The sequence below is a fragment of the Ochlerotatus camptorhynchus genome, unplaced genomic scaffold, assembly GCF_037179485.1.
Source record: "Ochlerotatus camptorhynchus isolate MF236.1 unplaced genomic scaffold, CSIRO-AGI_Acam_v1.1 ptg000353l, whole genome shotgun sequence".
Classification (NCBI taxonomy): Eukaryota; Metazoa; Arthropoda; class Insecta; order Diptera; family Culicidae; genus Ochlerotatus; species Ochlerotatus camptorhynchus.
In genome coordinates, this window is record NW_027040841.1 from 867554 (window position 1) to 889387 (window position 21834).

Genomic DNA, 21834 nt, shown 5'->3' on the forward strand with positions numbered 1-21834 from the left:
GGGTCATTCATATCCCATACACCTTCCATGGTACCACTAATGTAATTCCCACATTACTTGTTCCTCAAATATCAAAAACGCTCATATTAGGAATCGACTTCTGGAACGCATTCAAAATAGCACCAGCTTTCGTGCATGACAACAAAGCTCAGCCAATCACTGATGTCGGTGAAAACAGCATTAACATGGTTGAAACGTTTTTTGCGGAACCGGAGGAGACGATCGTTTTCTTAGTTGAACCAAATGGACCACAAGTTGTCGAGGAAGACGTGATAGACGACACTAGCTTGGAATTGCCGTTCATAGAGGAGCCTGAAAACACAAAAACGAGAAACATCAGTACGGAGCATGAGTTAACAAATCAAGAAAGGAGTGAATTGGAGCAAATCATAAAGAAATTCAAGGAAACCAATGAAGGGAAACTAGGGAGAACTAATCTTCTTCACCACAAGATAGATCTTGTTGAAGGAGCTCAACCAAAAAAACCACCCCAATACCGTTGTTCCCCTCATATCCAGAAGGAGGTTGATAAAGAAGTAGCCAGAATGGTAGAACTTGACGTCATAGAGGAGTCGACCTCAGAATGGTGCAACCCGTTATTGCCGGTTAAGAAATCCTCGGGAGAATGGCGAATTTGCTTAGATTGCCGTCGAATAAATGAAATAACAAGAAATGAAGCATACCCGTTCCCGGATATGCTCGGTATTCTGGGACGAATTGAGAGGTCGAAGTACTTTACAGTAATCGATCTTTCAAAAGCTTATTGGCAGATTCCCCTTGAAGAATCGAGTCGCGACTATACTTCGTTTAGGGCGGGTAAGCAGTTATTTAGATTTAAGGTCATGCCTTTCGGGCTCAAAGGAGCTCCCACTACTCAGACGAAACTGATGAATAAAGTGCTAGGCTTTGATTTAGAGCCCTACGTCTACGTATATCTAGACGATATAATTATCACCTCAAACGATGTAAAAGAGCACTTTCGTCTCTTAAGAATCGTGGCAGAGAGGCTTCAAAAAGCGAATCTAACGATAAGTTTGGAGAAATCCAAATTTTGTCAAAAAAAGATAAGCTACTTGGGGTACACGTTATCCGACCAAGGATTAGCAGTAGATAGCACTAAAATACAACCGATTTTAGATTACCCAGCTCCCAAATCTCCGAAGGAAGTACGACGATTTGTAGGCATGGTGAGCTTTTACAAGCAGTTCATCGATCACTTTAGCGATCTAACTGCACCCATCACAGATTTACTGAAGAAAGCTAAGGGGAAAATCAGCTGGACGAAAGAGGCAGACGAAGCTTTCTTAAAAATCAAATCAGTACTCACCTCAACTAACGTGTTGGCTAATCCGGATTTCAGCAAGCCATTCATAATTGAATCCGATGCGTCCGACGTGGCAGTTGGTGCTGTCCTCATCCAAGTCCAGGATGGAATCAAAAGACCGTTGGCTTTCTTCTCCAAGAAGTTATCGGCCACTCAACGGAAGTACGCCCCGACGGAAAAGGAATGCTTGGGAGTAATATTGGCCATTCAAAAATTTAGGCATTACGTTGAAGGCTCTCGATTCACGGTGGTAACCGACGCACAGAGTCTGATATGGCTTCGGAAGATCAGTGCCGAAGGAGGATCAGCTAAATTGATACGGTGGGCGTTAAAGCTCCAGCAGTACGACTTCGAGCTGCTATACAGGAAGGGGTCGTTGAACATCACGGCGGATGCGTTATCACGAGTCGTTCTTGCTGTCGCCGTCTCGGATCCAGAATACGAAGAGCTGAAAAAGAAAATCTCGTCAAATAACGTGAAATACAAGAATTTCAGGGTAAACCAAGATAAAGTCTACAAATTAGTATCGTCAAACTTGGTGGACCCGAGATTTCATTGGAAATATGTTCCTCCGATTCAAGAACGATTTAAACTAGTACAGCAAAGTCACGATGCGATGCACTTCGGCCGTAACAAAACACTAAAAAAATTACAAGAGCGATTTTACTGGCCATTAATGGAAAATGACGTCAGAAAATACTGTCAGGGATGTGAAACATGTAAGAAAACCAAATATCCCAACACTAATCGAACACCGGTAATGGGAAGGCAAAAGTTGGCTTCAATGCCATGGCAAACGATTTCCGTCGATTTTGTAGGACCGTTTCCTAGGTCAAAAACAGGAAACTCTGTTCTGCTGGTAGTGACAGACTTGTTTTCAAAGTTTGTCATTATTCAACCCCTAAGAGAGGCCAAGACTAAGCCTTTGATTTCGTTTTTAGAAAACATGGTGTTTCTACTCTTTGGAGTGCCAGAAATATTGATTTCTGACAACGGTGTTCAATTTAAGGCAAAGGACTTCGAGAAGTTTTTGAAAAAGTACCATGTTACGCAGTGGAGAAATGCAAACTACCACCCGGCGAATAACCCAACGGAACGCGTAAACCGTGTTATAGGAGCAGCAATTCGAACGTATGTGAAAGACGACCATAAGGAATGGGACCGGGATATCCACAAAGTGGCCATGGCAATCAGGACAGCAGTCCATGATTCAACACTTTTCACACCCTACTTTGTAAACTACGGGCGCAATTACATAAGCTCTGGAGCGGAGTATAAACGGATAAGGGCAGCAGGGACCGATATAGACTATGAACCAGGAGACCTAACCGACGACTTAAAAATCATCTTTGACACAGTCAAAACAAACTTAAAGAAAGCATATGACCGATATGCAAAACAGTATAATCTCCGTTCAAATAAAACACTCCCTAGCTACGCAATAGGGGAAGTCGTCCTAAAAAAGAACTTCTTCCAATCTAGCAAAATCAAACACTTTTCGGCGAAACTGGCAGACCCATATTCTTTGGCAAAAATAGTAGGAAAAATAGGATCAACCTGTTACGATCTTGAAGACTTGCAAGGAAACAGGTTAGGTGTTTTCCATGCAAGTGATCTACAGAAAAAGTAGACACAGTATGATCAAGCTATGTCTGTTGCAATAATGCCCAGTTACTACGGAATTATTCCATAAAAATACAAACTTACGTTTGGTTTCCAGAGTGCAGCGGTAGAAATTGTCTCCAAACACTAATTCCTTCGATTACGAGCAATTTTCTTCCAGCTCCTCGGTTGTTGACCTCTTTTGACACTGCTTGAACCTAAAAGATAAAACGTGTTGAGTTTGGTAGGATTGTTTACGTACAGCTATGTAAAAGAGACTGAGCAAGAGTAATTTTCAGCCCTATGAATCTTCAGCCAGCTTAACCACACAAGCCTGGGGCTCACCGAGGTGCGCAGAGAATGGAGAGTACGCTGGAAGTCGGTGCGAGTCTGAAGGGCCAGACGATGACCAGGCTGAGATTCGACCAAAAAAACTATTCTTCTTCAGTGCTCTAGACAAAGTTGTAGAACATAAAACACTTGGAACATAAGCTAATTTTCACAATCTCACAAGCTTGTAAACAAACAAGAAGCATAAAAGTCACTGTAGGTTAACACATCCGCTTTAAGTAACTGTATATAAAACTGTAAATAGGCATGTAATTATCAATTAATCACGTCACTGGATGCGTTCAACTTTTAAAATTATTTTTCATAACAAGCACTGTGAATTTATTCAGTGAGTAGTTATCCTTCGGTTTGTTTTGATTCGGTTGAACCGGGTTCGTTGAACTGATAATTTAGCACCAATTACTCACTTTTCTACAAAATTCACCTTCGCTCAGACTTTCACAATAGCCAACCTGATTAGTTTCACTATTTTCTTCGCAATAAGCCATCACTAGCACCGTAAATTTAGTAAAATTTTGTAATTTTTCTTTCACTGCACTTTCTGGTCAATTTCATCGCGCAGTATCTGACAGTAAGAAACTTCAAATTCAACTAATCGTTTGGTACGTTTGTAGTGTGCGTTCACCATTCGTATCGTGCGTTCACAGTAGAGTGCGTTCATTAGGGATACCATTCGAGGTTTTTTTTTTTTTTTTTTGGAACTGGATAGTACCAAATAATGTTGGTCATTGAATTATTTTCGGTAGTAATTTATTCGGAAAAGCTCCGGATGGTACAAGCATTAGGATTTAGTTTTTGTTGAGACAGTTCTCGAGTATGCCTCAAAATAGAGGAAGTAGCGCTGCATAGGCACGCAGGTTTATGTTCTAGTAGATCTAGAACGGGTCCAATTAAGACTTAAGTAGGACAAACAGGAGTATTTGGTATTTGTATTTTCGATCTCAATGGTATCCAAAACTTATGAATGCTTTATATTTAATCGTACGTACACACGTAAATAAACTTTATACAAATAATAAAATATATATAATAAATTTAGAATGGTCAATGGGTTAAGAATTTTAAGTAATTTCAAGTATAAATGCAGCAAATATTTGAAAAAGCAATTTAAGTATACTATTTTAGTTTGTTGAAAACAATAAGCAATTCAACTAACAATAATAGAAAAAAATTATATATAGGCTTACTGGTTTATTTTTTCAAAAAAAAAAAAATAAATTCAGAAAACTTCATTTATTTTTTTACCGTTAGTAGGGGGTAATGTAACGATGTTACAAGTACATAAACAATAAAAAAATCAACAAGGGATAAAAAAAATAATTGAATGCATGCAATACTTTCTCCGTGTAGCAAAATCGCGTTCCGCGTCTCTGATCCTTTCTTGTTGCGATTCCACAGTAGAGGCTTTAGTAAAACCTTCAATCTATGCGTTTGAAATCGGATATACCCGAAAAACGGCGAATAAAAACGATCTCGGGTATCGTCGTATGATTCGGGGTAAAGGCCCATGAGCGCTGTAAGAGGGATCTCTCAAGCCCAGACCGCGGAGTAGTCAAGTTGGCAAAGTTCGGCAAATAAAAAACAAAATAATTCACGTGACAGAAAAATACTAAATTACAACTAGTTAAGCGTAGTGCAGGCTATCAATTGTAAGTGCAAGTGGTGCAATAGCACGAGTACAAATTTTGAAGAATATTTTCAGTGCTGACGTAAGACAACCCAAATGACAAAACTTGGAATCCATATTTGAAAATATCAATTTCGCTTGTAGGTATAAAAAAAAAAAAAAAAAACGTGCCATAGGTGAAACCCCGTACAATATTGTACCTTTTGTGTACGGTGTGTCAGGTAATTATAATCCTAAATGTGCTTAGACACAGAAATGTGATGTGGAAAATAAATTCATTTGAAGGATTTCCTTCGAGTGAAGGTGCACCCCTAGGTCACGGCGGGGTCCGTTCTAAACACGACCAACATAGATCGTGTGACTACTTCGGCCAGTGAGGCACACGACATAGCCACTCCACTAGTGTGCACAACCCTGCACCATCATTGTCGGGAATCACCGCCTCGAACAGCCGTCACCATTGTCATCACACATTCACCACATGGTCTCTCCTAGTGACCGACAGGTGGCAACCTAAGCGTAACACTCGCTATCCATTGCTCGAGCAACATACGTTGCGGCTAGTTGCCGACAGGAGGCCAACCGAAAAATTGAATTCGCACGTGTGATATCGTCGGAAGGTGCACCCGCAGGAGGCCCCGTGGACACCGTAGGACGTCGTGGGACGAATATAGGTGCCGGAATTCCGTAGCAGAAAAGAAGAACAAGTAAGATCGATCCAACATTTGTACCATACTAACCCTACTACTAGAACGCCTGGACGTTGTACCAATTATATAAGTTTTACACCAGTGCGTCTTTTTTTTTGATTTGGCACATTAGCGAAGAATAATTATGACCCACATGTAGCGTAGGTTCCCTCAGACGTAGGACCTTCTTAAGTTTGGTGGAGAGAGAACGTTCGTTGCAGTTTTCGGTGTCGGGACGAGTAGAATAGGCTCTGGGTAGGCAAACCTTCAAAGGAAACCTACCTACCCTGGAAGTTGAATTGGTTTGGTAGGTCCATTATTCGTTGAAGTTCGGGTATTGAAGTTTCGGCCGTGGGTTAAGGCAACAATTAAGGACTCGCCCTGAGGTCTCGCAGCCGGGTACGGGATTCTTGTTTGAGAAACGTGCTCCTTCGCGGCAAGATAAAGCTTGCCTGGCGCTTAAGCGGAGGTTGTATTGCATCCGAGATTTAACCCTCCCATGTCCCGTTACAGTATGCTACCCCTTCCGTCGTCGATCCGCCACTGAGAACCGGTTTTCGCTGGCATGGCACATGGTCCGGTCTGGTCCGTACAGATGGTGAAAATCGAAGAAAGTGTTTAGCAAGACCGGCTATCGCTGGTCTTTACATACTTCCACATACTACTCATGGTGAAAGAGATGTCGTCGTTCACCTTCAAAAGCGGACCCTCGTATAGTAGCAGCCAGCAGCCATACATGATTCGAGCAAGAGGAAGGAAGTCGATGATATCGCTTTTCGTCTTCATAAATGGCTGGCACTACCTAGCTGCTGGGGCTCTCATAGTAGTAAAGCGCGTCGATGTGGGTCATTATCAGCGACTTAGGCTTAGCCGCGCTAGCAAGTGTCCATCGGAGAGAGAAACTCTCATCCATTTAGACTGATTGCGAACGAACATCGAATACTAATCAGTTGATTGAAATCTAGGAGTAACATTCGTCTCGTGCTCTCCGTGTCGAACGAATTGGACTGGTTCGCCGCTCAACCTTAGATTTCTATCACAGCGGTGGCCAGAGTTATGACTTGCTACCTATAATTCGTTTCATGGAGCTCAAGTCGAAGCATAGCAGCAATTCCATTTGTGGAAGAAAAATTACAACCGCCCGGGGTAGGCATGGACATTCGGTTCAACAGTTGATCTACATATTTGAGTCATTTACGAGGGACTGACTGTACTGTATCAAAGTAGTTAACAGCAGCAACAGTGAATGACCTTTACTTACCTACAGTTTACAAAACGAGTTTTCCTTTCCTCCAATCGCGTGCTAACGACCATTTGTGGAAAATAAAGTTTTCACCTAGTTTTGCTGTTGACTTGGATGGATACTTTTTCAAGTGAGAGTTATTGCGATCTGGAAACCTGTTTCATGGAAAATGTAGGGAATCGACTCATCCTCGCCGTGAGTGAAAGTGAATGGCTTGCTCTAAGATGGAAAGTGAAAATGCTGTAAATTTGCACGGGATATCTTTCGTTGATGAGTGCCAGGAAATACTTAGTTGCTGGAGGAAACTGGGGTAAATGAGGTGATATTGTGGTGATTTAGTGCAACAGTTTGTTGATTTCCGCAATCATTACTTGTGACTACCTAGGAGAGTAATCATGTTCCGTTTCTTTTCAAATAATAGAAGCCTTTCGAATTAAAAGTGTCTGCGTTCCAATGCAAGACAATTGGAGACTGAACAATGGGAAGCGTATAAGTGAGAGAAATTAAAAAGATACCGACTGGACTCGAACCTCGAGAACGTTGCGATTAGCAGACCACTGCTCTCTCCATAGTTCGGAACATGGATAGGCTTAAAGCGAATAAGACGCACTCATAGTACAATAATTTGATTTCGAATGCTTGTTCTGCTGACCCGAAATTGGAGTTGGCCTATGGATCTAAGATTTAGCCCATCGCTAAAAATCTGCTAGTTATCAATTTTATCTAGATGAACGCGTCATCGGGATGGTACTAATGGATATTTTTGGTTGCTATTGAAAATTTAGTCGATTGATGAATTTATGTATGGGCCCAAATTAGGGGCATTTAGGCCGACATTACATCCATTTCCCCTATATATAGTATATGCTGTGTCCATAGTGTAGTGCATGTCGTATTATTTCATCACCATTGAGAAATGATGAAGTATTTGGTTTTGATAAAGTTGTCATTCTTGCCTTCATCGCTAGGAAGCGATTCTAATTGAAAGTCCCGTTTTTATACCCTTCCAACAGTTAGAACACCCTCCTTTTCCTTATCTTATCTTATCTTATCTTATCTTATCTTATCTAAAACAAACGCAGCCAGTACGAGAAAGCATCCTGGAAAATGATTAGGTTAGATAATACCTAATCATTTTTCTTGTCAACATTCATGTTTGCAGCATGCCTGATATATGACAGGCCAGGCCTACTGCTTTGCATTTGCCGCAAAAATGATTCTGTGAAAGGATTCGAGTTTAAATAAACCGTGGAGGTACCATATTCGAAGCAGTTCCTAAATCAACGCAATCAATAATGTTCGACTATTTTCAATAACTATTTTTGAAATGTTACTTCTGCAAATATACGTTACAGTGCTCTAGGGACGATGGTGTAACAAGGTTTTAACAAATTCTTGTCAAAATCGAGATGCGTTCAAAAATATACGAGTACGTCATCATTAGGAACGTGTCAAATATAGTGCTGACACGGTATATTTAAACAGCGATGCATTTCGTGAATCTTAAGGGGTGGAAGGATGCGTGTACATACTGTACCAAACGCTCCGAGTTAGGTTAAGAGTGAATGTAACAGTAATGTGTAATGTAATGAATGGTATATAAAATATAGTGTTATGGAAGGATCTTACCAAATGCCTCCAATGTTAACCGAATTCCCGATTTATATTTGACGTTTGTCAGCTGTAAGCTTCTGGCACTTGAATGAAGTCCTTCCTAAGCAACATGATTGCACCGAACGATGGGACGTTGAGGGTTTGGAGGCTTGACAGCGGCTTCAGGAACGAGCTGGGGGATATCGCAGAGACGTAGAGCTTGTAGGTTCTGCACACCGTCGATGTATTCGAATCGCGGAAAATGTGCTCCAATTACGGGACAATAATGAATTTTAAATTTTTCCAAATTTTGGAACGCGGCAAAGAAAACAAACGTCACGTCCGTACGCACGCACAGCCTACTCAGAACACCAAATTGGATAATACCCTTCGGAGTGTTGAAACACCCTCCAAAGGCGCACTTCTTTGACAGTCAAAATTGGATTCCTTAGACCACCCGCACCAATGCGTTGCTATTCGGGCTGCTAGTTTTACAACTTTAGCCATTGCTATTTTAGTTAGCAACTTGTTTACGCACCGGTATCACGACTGTTAATTTACGTTTTCGGCATTCGCAACTTCGAATTGAAATTGATCACAGAGTTTCGTGATTATTTTTTTTTCGACAATATTGATATACCTAACCACGAAGACTGAAGATTTTAAGGTTAAGATTCAACTACATACCTCAAGAAACGGTCCTCCGGAAGATCCGAATAGCTCAGTATTCGTATGCTCATCTTATAAAAGTTGCGCACCAAAATGCATAAAGGCATTTTCGGATACCCATCTGGATTACTAGATTACATATTTTAGCTTGTGAATGTATCAAGCTCGGTTGGTCGAATTTAATACGGTAGATCTATTAAAGGGCGAACACGAAATTATTGCGACACCGAAAATGTCATGCCAATTTTCTTATAATGTTTAGAATCAAACCAAAATTTTAGGGTAGTTTTATACATATATTTACTTCAAAAATCAAAAGAAAATTTAATCGATGGAGCCTTGAGTGTAAAATTGAACGCATTTTCGCTTGATGCCCTCCATCAAAGTCTTTACAGTGTCATCCGGTACCAGTTTCTCAGTTTTTTTTTACATTTTCTCATTAACATGTCTTTCTTGTCTTTGACTGTCTTCTTGCTCTTCCGAAGTTCCCGCTTCATTATTGCCCAGTACTGCTCCACCGGGCGCAGCTCCGGACAGTTTGGCGGATTCATGTCCTTTGGAACAAAATGGACAGAATTGGCCTCATACCACTCCAGGACACTTTTAGAATAGTGGCATGATGCCAAATCTGGCCAAAATAGCGGAGCTTCGTCGTGCTGCTGCAAGAACGGCAAAAGGCGCTTCTCGAGGCACTCATATTTGTAGATCTCGCCATTTACTGTGCCCTTTGTCACGAAAGGCTCACTCCTCAGTCCGCAAGAGCAGATGGCCTGCCAAATGAGATATTTGGAGGCGAACTTCGACATTTTCTTCTTCTTAAATTTGTCGTCCACATCGAACTTGCTCTTGCCGGTGAAAAACTCCAACCCCGGAATTTGCTTAAAATCGGCTTTTATATACGTTTCGTCGTCCATCACACAGCAGCCATATTTTGTCAGCATCTTCTCGTAGAGCTTCCGTGCCCGAGTTTTAGCCGTCGATTGTTGCCGCTCATCGCGGTTTGGGAAGTTCTGTACCTTGTATTATGTAGTCCAGCTCTCTTCTTTGCATTCTGGACGTAGCTCTGCGACATGCCGATCTTTTTAGCCAAATCACGGCTTGAGACGTTGGGATTTGCTTTAATCATCCGCTTCACCTTTCCCTCCGTCTTTTTGTTCTCCGGTCCCGGTTTTCTTCCAGCTCCTTTGCCGTGGTCCAACGTCAACCGCTCCTGGAACCGCTTCAACACTCTGGAGACGGTTGAATGGTGAATGTTCAACATTTTTCCCAACTGCCGGTGCGACAGGTCAGGAAATTCTAGGTGTTTTGAAAGAATTTGTTCTCTCAACTCGCGTTGGTTCACCTCCATTTTCGTTGAATCGAAAAACACGACTTCGAGTTTGACAGCATGTACACAATACACATCAATGAGAAAGTGTGCAAAATTTGGTTGATTTTTACCCAATGGTAAAAAAGTTATGCCCTGTTGAATGTGTCGCAATAATTTCGTGTTCGCCCTTATCATCAGAAAAAAATGAAACCTTTAAGAAGTTCTGATCGATAGAAATGTGGGGAAGTTAAAAGATCTTTAAGGGTAACTTTCGACAGCAACAGGGCAATCTAATAGATTTCAGGAAAATTTACTTCAGCGAAGGTCATATATACTACAGGCTGTTCCATTAAATTCAGGAAAATTTAAGCTTAAAGACCCATGAGTAAGGTACGTTAACTTCGGGTAATTTCTGAAAATGTTAGGGCTGTTCCATTAATATCAGGAAAACTGTGAGAGAGGGACGTTCCTATAACTTTAGGTTCGTTTCAAGAACTCTATGGCAGATCCATTTATTTAAGTAAAATAGACGAAACCATCAAGAAGTTCCGAAAAATTAAAGGATAGTAAAAAACTTCATGGAATGAACTTAAAAACATTAAGAAAGCTACACAGAAGATCCATGTTTAAAGGGAAATTTAAAGAGCTTCTGGGCAGTTCCATTAATTTATGAACAATTCCAGGAACATCATCAGGAGAACATAAGGGAAGCTCCGTAATCTTCAGGAAACAATAGAGATCTTCAGGAGAGGAATGAAAAGAAGTACTGAGAATTTTAGGAAGTGCGGGAACGAATGAAAAGTTCCGTAACATTTCGGGAAACTTTGGGAACTTCAGGCAAACTTCAGGATTTTCAAAGTGGTTCCAAAAACTTCAGGAAACTGCAGGAACTTTTAAGAAAATTTGAGAAATTCAGGGATATCCAGAGAACTTTAGGGAAGTCATAATAATTTCAGAGATTTGACATTTTAAAGAACTTCCAAGTACCTCAAAGAAGTTAAACTAGAGAGCTTTAGGGAATTTAAGAGATATTAACGGCACTTCCAATAACTTCATAACTTCGATAAATTCAAGAAATTACAAACTTTCAGGGAAGATCGAAGATTTGTATGCGAAAAACTTCGAGAATTTTTTGATAGTTCTATTTAGAAGAATAGAAATACAATATAATTGAGAGTACTCCAGGAATGGAAAAAAATAACAAATAAATAAATAAACTGAAGAATGTTTAAGAAGTTCTAAGAAACTTAGGGAATTTCCGAAACTTCATCAAAGTACCAAGAACTTTATTTAAATTTCAGAAACATAAGAGATCTTACATGAGCATCAGGAAAATGTGAGATCATTTTAAGGAAGTGCCATGGTATTCAATGCAGAACTGCAAAAAATGCAGGAACTTCAGTGACGATCAGCTTATCTTCAAGAAAATCGCGAGATCTTTTAAAATGTTCAGAAATCTTCAAGAACGTCTGGAGACCTTCAGAGAAGTATATAGAGTTTTTGGTAGTTTTATAATATTTTGGGAAGTTCCCGGAACTTCGTTGATGATTAGAGATTTTCATATCAGTTTAATTTATTTAAGGAAAATTGCAGAATATTTCAAGGAATTCAAAGGAATTATGGGATATTTCAATAATTTCATGAATTTTACGATGCTTCAGAAACAATGCGAGGTCTTCAGAAAATTTTATAAATATGATTATAATTTCCGAAACTATAGAAAAAATATTGAACTACAGGAAAGATTCAAAACCTCATACTTACCTTACCTTAGCAATCAGGCTAAGGCCTTGTTGTCCTCTGCTGTCCGAAGAAGTCGTCTCCACTCTACTCGATCCATGGCCACAGTTCGCCAGCCTCGTAGTCTGCGAAGGGTCCGCAGGTCACCTTCTACTTGGTCGATCCACCTTGCCCGCTGCGCGCCTCTTCTTCTTGTTCCTGTTGGGTCGCTTTCTAGAACCATTTTCGTAGTCGCCCAATTTTTGCAATGTGGACGATGGATGGTTCTCCCAGCAGCTGGTGCAATTCGTGGTTCATTCGCCTCCTCCACGTTCCGTCATCCATCTGCACTCCACCGTAGATGGTACGCAACACCTTCCGTTCGAAAGCACCAAGGGCGCGTTGGTCCTCCACGAGCATAGTCCAGGTCTCGTGGCCGTAAAGGACCACCGGTCTAATCAGCGTCTTGTAGACAGTCAACTTCGTGCGGCGACGAATTTTATTCGACCGGAGCGTCCTCCGGAGTCCAAAGTAGGCACGATTCCCTGCCATAATGCGTCTTTGAATTTCTCTGCTGGTATCATTTTCGGCGGTCACCAGTGAGCCCAAATACACGAACTCATCGACCACCTCGATTTCGTCACCGTCAATCTGAGCTCGGGGTGGGTGGCTAACATTGTCTTCCCTAGAACCTCTTGCTTTCATGTATTTTGTCTTTGATGCGTTGATGGCAAGTCCAATCCGTCTAGCTTCAGCCTTCAGTCTGATGTACGTTTCCGCCATCATCTCAAAGTTCCGTGCCATAATGTCAATGCCATCGGCGAAACCAAGGAGCTGGATGGACTTCCTGAATATCGTGCCCTCGTGTCTATCCCAGCTCTTCTGATCACACCTTCTAACGCGATGTTGAACAGCAGATACGAAAGTCCATCACCCTGCCGTAACCCCCTTCGAGATTCAAAGGGACTCGAGAGTGTCCCCGATACTCGAACAACGCACGTCACTCGATCCATCGTCGCCTTAACCAATCGCGTCAGTTTATCCGGAAATCCGTACTCGTGCATAATCTGCCATAGCTGATCTCGATCGATTGTGTCGTATGCGGATTTGAAATCTATGAACAAATGATGTGTGGGCACGTTGTATTCGCGGCATTTCTGCAGAACCTGCCGAATCGCGAAAATTTGGTCCGTGGTAGCGCGGGCACCCATGAATCCCGCCTGGTATTGCCCCACGAACTCTCTTGCATATGGTGACAGACGGTGGCATAGAATTTGGGAGAGTACCTTGTAGGCGGCGCTCAGCAGTGTGATCGCGCGGTAGTTGCAGCAATCCAACTTGTCACCCTTTTTGTAGATTGGAACACCTTCCATCCACTCCTCCGGTAATATCTCCTCCTCCCAAATCTTGGAAATTACCCAGTGCAGCGCTCTAGCCAGTGCTTCAACACGGTATTTGAATAACTCACTTGGTAGTTGATCTACACCAGTTGCTTTGTTGTTCTTCAGCCGACCGATCTCCTCCTCAACTTCTTGAAGATCAGGGGCCGGTAGCCTGTCGTCTTCTGCGCGTGCTCAAAGGTCTGTTGCCGTGCCACCTTCGTTTTCTGCTGCGTCATCGTTGAGGTGCTCGTCATAGTACTGCTTCCACCTCTCAATCACCTCACACTCGTTCGTGAGAAGGTTACCGTCCAAGTCCTTGCACATATCGGCTTGCGGAACGTAGCCTTTGCGCGAACTATTTAGCTTCTCGTAGAACTTCCGTGTGTCGTTTACGCGGTACAGATTTTCCATCGCCTCGTGATCTCGGTCTTCCTGCTGACGCTTCTTCCTTCGGACAACCGAGTTTTGTCTGTTTCGCGCTTGTCTGTATCGCTCCACATTCAATCTCGTGCGGTGTTGCAGCATTCTCGCCCGTGCTGCATTCTTCTCCTCTACTAACAGTTTGCATTCGCCGTCAAAACAGTCATTTCTTCGGTCCGGGATCGCAGTACCTAGTGCCGCTGCAGCAGTACTACCTATGGCGGAACGGATGTCCCTCCAGCCATCTTCAAGAGAAGCTGCGCCAAGCTGCTCTTCCGTGGGTAGTGCAACTTCCAGCTGCTGCGCGTAGTCCTGGGCAACTCCGGTGTCCCGTAATTGCTCAATCTTGGGTCGCGGCGTTCGACTTCGACGGGTGTTATGCACCGTCGAGAGTTTTGAACGCATGCATACTGCAACTAGGTAGTGGTCCGAATCTATGTTCGCACTGCGGTACGTGCGGACGTTGATAATGTCGGAGAAGAATTTCCCGTCGATTAGAACGTGATCGATTTGGTTTTCTGTGTGTTGGTCAGGTGACCTCCAGGTGGCTTTGTGGATATCCTTGCGGGGGAAAAAGGTACTTCGAACTACCATACCCCGGGAGGCTGCAAAGTTCACGCATCGTTGGCCGTTGTCGTTCGATACGGCATGCAGGCTGTTTGGCCCGATTGCCGCTCTATACATTGCCTCCCGTCCTACCTGAGCGTTCATGTCGCCGATGACGATTTTGACGTCCCGTTGCGAACAGCCGTCGTACACCTGCTCCAGCTGCGCATAGAACGCTTCTTTCTCGTCGTCGGGTCTCCCTTCGTGTGGGCAGTGCACGTTGATGATGCTGTAGTTGAAGAAACGGCCCTTAATCCTCAACTTGCACATCCTCGCGTTGATCGGCTGCCAACCAATCACGCGTTGGCGCATCTTACCCAGCACTACAAAGCCGGTTCCCAGCTCGTTGGTGGTGCCACAGCTCTGGTAGAAAGTAGCCGCTCGATGCCCGCTTTTCCATACCTTTTGTCCCGTCCAGCAAAGTTCCTGCAGTGCTACGACTTCGAAGTTGCGTGGTTGAAGTTCGTCATAGATTAACCTATCGCAACCCGGGAAGCCGAGCGATTTGCAGTTCCATGTTCCGAGTTTCCAATCGTAGTCCTTATTTCGTCGCGTAGGTCTGTGCCGATTGTTCCGATCCGTATTTCTTTCTTCGGTATTTGCAACTTTGTTTTTTTCCAGGGCGGCTTGTTGGGCCTGCCCCAACCCCCTGTCTCGCCGGGGGACCATCGTGCACAGCTCTGTTTAGAGTCCCACGCTGGCACTAGGACGGTGATCAGCCGCTCCTAACATGGAGAACAGACGCCGTTTTGAGCCGCACCTCCATGGTGAGCAGACGCTCAGGTTTGGTGAAGCATTTCCTCTATCACCGTACTATGGTTACCGCGCCAGTGTTCGCGTCGCACCTCTTCACTTTGCTATTGCCGGACTGGAACTGAACTGAACTACAGGAAAGATTCAAAACCTCAGGGAAGTCCAAATAAAACTAGGATTTTTACGCGAATTGACTACTTTTGAGGACGTTGAAAATCTTCCAGATAAGCACACCGCTGCCTGATTGCATATGATAGTCCTAGATCCTTTTTCATACATGTAGCTTCAGAATAAGTGAATCGTGAAACTCTTGAATCTTTTTTATCACTTTTACGCATGGTCCGGACCTCCCGAAAGACCGGGTTGTGGCCAGCAGAGTTTGCATGCTGGTCCCAGATCCAAATTCATTAATGTAGCATCAAAATAAGTGATTTTAAAAAATACGGAGCTCTAGGATCTTTTCTATGAATTGGCCCCCTTTACGGATGTCCCAAATTTTTTGAAGGACCGTTCTATGGCCATCAGAGTGCACATAGGGGAATTTACGTATTCTCGGCAACCTAAGCAGCGACCTTCTTTCTATAGCCTTTTTCTCTAAGGAACGCACACATATGTAGTATTGGTTTGTTTACAATCTTTTGCTGCCAGCTGCTCTATCAATTTCAGTCGAAAGAATTGTCAAAAACTGTTTTGAAACGCTTTTACAAAGCTCCAATTTTCTCTAGTGAGAGCGAGTATTGTCGGCAACCAGTTTTTCTTCGGCAACCGTTCCATTTGAACTGCATGTTAATCTGCTGTTCTATTATCGGCAACTCGAAATCAGCTACAATTTGTAGTGCGTGTGTTGCATTTCAAGAAAACCTTGCTAGATTGCTTTTTCTCAGTGGTAAAAATATAGTCAAATTGAAGCTGAAAGCATAAAGAATAGTTTGCATGCATTCAGTGAAGTGTTTTCGTAAGAAAATCAAGTGAAAATAGTGTTTCAATTTGTGTTGCCGAAAATAGTCTGTCATGCCGAAGCCGTCATTTCCCCTACTGGTTTAAAATCCAAATTCATTCATGCACCATAACAAAAAGTTGATTAAAGAAATCTAGATCCTTTTTTACTAATTTGCCACATTTACGGATGTTCTGGGTCTTCCAGAGGAATGCTTCGCTGTCCCTTGAGTCCACATTTTTGTCCCAAATCCAAATTTATTAATATATCACAATGTTCAAATGAAAAACAAAATAAACATTTCATATATAGCAACGCTTGGGCCGGTTGCTATCGCGCTGCTATGTTTGTCAATCCGCTGTTCACCGAGAGGCAGATGGTTATTTCCCGCACATGAATAGCAACCCCCAGTGCGGTTACTGCGTTATGGTGGAGGTTGCTAAAATAGCTCTAGCGACGTATTGGTGCGGGTGCTCTTAGCAACAAAATTAAGCAATGACACTGATAATGACCATGCATCAGAACCCTAGTCTTAACCACTTCAAACTATGGAACAACGAATAGAAGATTAGGAATCACATATAAGAAGACTAATTAATTCATTTTTCTTCTTGTTTCAAAATCATCCTCGGTCCAAGCGACCCGAGGACCTATCACTATTAATAAGGCACACTAAGTAACAAGGACTATGTTGTGTTCCTTTGATTACTGAAAAAATCCAAGGAAAATATGGGAGCCCAAAAGGCAGAACTGTAACTTGATCTGTACGAAATAATTTTCAAGATGGGACTGATATGCAATTGCTTTGTGTAATAATGAGACAATGGACAGTTTCTTTGCGTAAAGAGACAATCTGACGTATTTTTCATCTATTTTTGTTCTTGATTTTAAAGGGTGATACGGTCAAAATTTGGTCAAGGGAAAACGCGTGTAAATCGGTGAAATCGTTTATATAAAAAATCAAATTAAATTTCTTTTTCAAGTTCAATTAGTATAAAATTCAGGAAAAATATTCAGTGAGGCTTCCGCTTTTCCAAATCCGAATTGCCGGGCCTTACGCTTGACCCCTGCCATCAGATTTTGTACAGCCACCTTGTCCACCTTCTTCGCCGCAGAAAGCCAGTTTGCCTTGAACTGCTGCTCGCCCTTAGCAGTTTTTTTGGTCTTCTTTAGGTTCCGCTTGACAATAGCCCAGTATTTCTCAATTGGGCGGAGCTCTGGCGTGTTGGGAGGGTTCTTGTCCTTGGGAACCACCTGCACGTTGTTGGCGGCGTACCACTCCATGGCCTTTTTACCGTAATGGCAAGATGCCAAATCCGGCCAAAACAGTACGGAACAACCGTGTTTCTTCAGGAAAGGCAGCAGACGTTTATTCAAACACTCTTTCACGTAAATTTCTTGGTTGACAGTCCCGGAAGCTATGAAAATGCTGCTTTTCAAGCCACAGGTACAGATGGCTTGCCAAACCAGATATTTCTTTGCGAACTTTGACAGTTTCATGTGCTTGAAAACATCTGCTACCTTTCCCCTTCCTTTTGCCGTATAAAACTCCTGTCCCGGAAGCTGCTTGTAGTCGGCTTTGACGTAGGTTTCGTCGTCCATTACCACGCAGTCAAACTTCGTCAGCATCGTCGTGTACAGCCTCCGGGATCGCGCTTTGGCCGTCGTATTTTGTTTATCATCGCGATTTGGAGTCACTACCTTCTTGTAAGTCGATAGTCCGGCTCGTTTTTTGGCTCGATGCACGGTTGTAGACGATACACCCAGCTTATTTGCGGCATCTCGGAGAGAGAGGTTAGGGTTTCGCTTGAAACTACCGGCAACTCTCTTTGTCGTCTCAGCGGCTTCCGGTTTTTGATTTCCCCCCGATCCAGACTTCCTGGCTGTCGACAAACGTTCCCCAAACACTTTAATTACATTTGTAACGGTTGATTTGGCAACTTTTAGCGATTTTGCCAACTTTGCGTGCGAGTAGCTCGGATTTTCGCGATGCGCGAGCAAAATTTTGATACGCTGCTCTTCTTGCTTGGACGGCATTTTGACAACTGAAGAGTGAATTCCAAAATCAAAATAGGAGCAATATTCTACACACACACATCTTCAAAATGAGGGGTGTTCAGGTTTTTTAAATGCAAAATTGAAAGAAATACGTCAAGTTGATATTGACCAAATTTTGACCGTATCACCCTTTAGTTGAATAAAAAGCACGTGGGACTTATATGTGCATATAAGCAGTACATTTATTTTGAGGTTGATTTTAAAGAGATATTGAAGCTACAAAATTGCACAATACACTAAACAATAAGCGGAAGCACTATCCATTACTATAGCAACATTGTGTTTGCTGGGAAATGCCTTTAACTTGCTTCCATGCTCAACAAAACAGCAGAATTCTCAAAATTCCCTGCGAATGAAACTAATTTCAATTATCCCTCTTTAACTGTTTCGCCGCCCTTTTAATAACCAGTTTAGATAGGTAATTACTCGAACATCCTCAGACATTTGGCCTTCCCAAACCGTGGAAAACAAACAAACCTTCCAACCACTGAAACGCATTCCATCCATTTAATTGCACAATTGAGCACCCATTCAGGTTTATGATTGAATGTAATGAAAGCCCAAATCAAAACACCATTTAATTATTGTTTCTTCACTCTGCTGTGTTGCTCCATCCCTTGGAACTATTAACAATTTTGATCAGACCATCGGTGTGGCGTAGCGCAGCGGTGTGAAAGAAATCACTTAACTCTGTGGTCGGTGAAGCTAAACTCCTACCAGCCTTGTTGGTATAACAGATAAATAAGGGAAGCTGTGACTAAAACCAATTTTCCAAGCACAATTCAACCATTCTGGTTACATACCTTTTCAATTTGAGACCCCCCGTGCAGTCAGTCGTCGTGCATTAGGCTGAGTTATGGTAAGTCATTTGTCTACAACTCTACTACGTTGTGATGCAATCCGAAAGTCAAATTGTTTGGTAGATTGCTGAGAAAATATAGCATTTTTTTTCAATGACCATTACACCATTCTGGTGTAACACCAAGAGGGCATAGTAACCGAAGGTCAGCCATTTGACCGGTAGCATATACTAACAATTCACTTTTGTTTGGTGTGTGACCGAAGCGACAAATAGCTCCGATGGTCAACGAGCCATTTCCTTTGCGATCAAGCGGTCTCGGTAGGCCAAGCGCATCACATTCGGCGTAGAAAAGTTCAATCATAGCAGGCCGAAGTTTTTTACCACCACAATGTAAATGGTGCTGGTGTTTATGTAAATGTTTTGTGCGCTACTAGATCGTTTGTTATGCTAATTTCATGCGTAGGTACACGTGGTTGTAATTGAGCAACCGTTGAATGCGTGTAGAAAAGGCGTGTTAGATCGGATCTGCATGAGTCCGGGGGAAGTGTTTTGATAATAATCAAGAAGTAAATCCATTATTCTTCCATTTCTCAGTTTCAGTTTCGAGTTTCATGCTCGCTCAAGTTTGCTGAGCCGGGGAACCAGGAATGGAACAATGAAAGATCGCTAGGTGGTGCACATAACCTTATGGCACGATGTGCGGTTGTGGTGGGCCTTAAATGTCAAGCCGTATTATTTTCCTCCTGTCCTCTGGCTGGTTGAGACTGAGATTGTAATTTAACTTGAAGAATTTTTAGCGTCGTTTAAATCACAGCAGCACCGCACGTATTGAATTTCATGCATTTCGTCAACCAACCCACAATTTTACGTTTTCCACGTCAATCCATCAACTGATCAATTGTCTGTTTATATTCACGTTTCGATTTGATTTCAGCACTCTGTATGGTGATCGCTTGCGTTTCGTTCCCCTTCGGCTGGAATTCTGACGAATTTAGGAAGATTTGCGGCCCCGAGTCGAACCGCTTCGAAGTCGGCCTTTGTGGGTTGCGATGGGCGTATCCACTGGCAATCATTGGTATTTTATTGAAAATTCCTTTCTTGTTTTTCCTGACAAAAGAGTGTGGATTTTTATGCTTCTTGCTTTTCACCGACAGCTTGCATCGATGGATTTATCTTAGCAACCCTGTCGTTCATCCTAGCAACCAGACATGTTCGGCTGCAACCGGAGCCGCAGTACCAGAGCAGCATGTACAAAGGTAACTTCTACTTTCCACTCCAGCAGCAACTGCATTATAGGAAAACTGGATCCCATATACCCTATTCCGCAGCTCGAGTGTGCTTTATCTATTTCTGGTTTTCCGTTACCCATTTAATTTTTATTTTAAGGTGAAATCAACAACGCCTACGTTACGGATGCCGTTAGTATTGCAGGTTCACGCAAGTCGTTGAACTTGCAACCGGTCCTGCTGGTAGCGCCACCCCATCACCACATGATGACCGGCAACGACACGCTATCAAGCCGGACGGCCAGCCGTTATGGTGGCCCACGGCCCGACTATCACAGCTCGCTGCATCAGTTTCAACTGTAGTAGGCACATGACCGCTTCCCCGTTGCTGTGGTAACGAAAGGATCCAACCGATCCTTGATTTTGCTGTATAGAAAGAGAAAGAAAGAGGGGGTAGATGTAGACTGTATAAGCGTTGTGGAAGTGGTGACTTTTCCTCCTGTGGCAGAAAACTCAAACCAGATTAGGTAATTTTTCCCACCCACATGGCCGTTGAAATCGACGCAAATTTGAGTTCCCTTTACTCAAATTCGCATAAGCGCAGGTCACTCGCTTTGTGGAAAATCGAGGAAAATTTACTCAGTCGATTGAGCTGCGTTTTTATGAATTTGAGTAAACGGAACTCAAATTTGAGTTTGATTCAACGGCTGTGCACCCGAGAAGCGAGGTACGTCATAACTTCTGTAACGCAAGCAATGAACAAAGACGAAACCGATGTAACGTTTAGCAAAGAAAACATGTTTTCTATCGAAGGCACTCGTTATCATGGTTACGTCGTGTTACATTTTATTGCATGGCACTATCTTGCGTGCAACTTTTCATACCATGAGGACAGTGCTGGAAGATGGCAACAAATTAATGCATTTTAATTTATTTCTCATTTTGAAAAATTGATCCTACCTTCTGAACATTTTTTTTTTCGAGGGTAAAATACTTTTTAATTGCACGGCAAACACTCAAAATACTCGTTTCAGATCGCGCGGAACGAACTGCATAGTATTTCTACTCCTATAAATTGTTATCTAGCATTTTATTTTAGTGTAGGTATTTTAGTAAGAAATATACGAAATTTTAAAGTAGTGCAGAATATAAGTAATTCGATGACTTTCCAATTTTAAATCAGATCGTATTATGTATTAACATCATTATTTTAATTATTTTTAGTGATCAAAGGATTTGTCTAATGACTGCATTAATTAATCGGGAATTACTCCGACCCTCACTCCGGGCTGTACGCTTTCTTCTTGCAAACCATCGCCGTAAGAACAACATCAACATCAAAAGATTCGGAGCTTCCAACCATCCAGCTTTGTTATGATGAAAAACAAATCACCTCCCGCATTTCCGCTCATTTGCATGAGACTCCTCCCCTCTAGCATTTATTAAATATACACACGCTCAATTAATCTTTGCCACCACCTCCTTTCAAACAGCCGCAGGCCGGCGGTGTCTAATGAAATTACG

General features: G+C 42.5%; 1 protein-coding gene across 1 annotated transcript in view; it reads left to right on the plus strand.

Annotated features, from left to right (window-relative positions):
* Tmhs (Tetraspan membrane protein in hair cell stereocilia) overlaps positions 1 to 21446 on the plus strand; it is a 62012-nt gene extending 40566 nt beyond the window's left edge. Inside the window, exons 5-7 of the mRNA XM_065231396.1 lie at positions 20019 to 20159; positions 20239 to 20340; positions 20471 to 21446. Coding sequence (XP_065087468.1) covers positions 20019 to 20159; positions 20239 to 20340; positions 20471 to 20673 — 446 coding nt within the window. The 3' untranslated portion in view covers positions 20674 to 21446. The remainder of the gene's footprint in view (positions 1 to 20018; positions 20160 to 20238; positions 20341 to 20470) is intronic.
* The last annotated feature ends 388 nt before the right edge of the window (positions 21447 to 21834 follow it).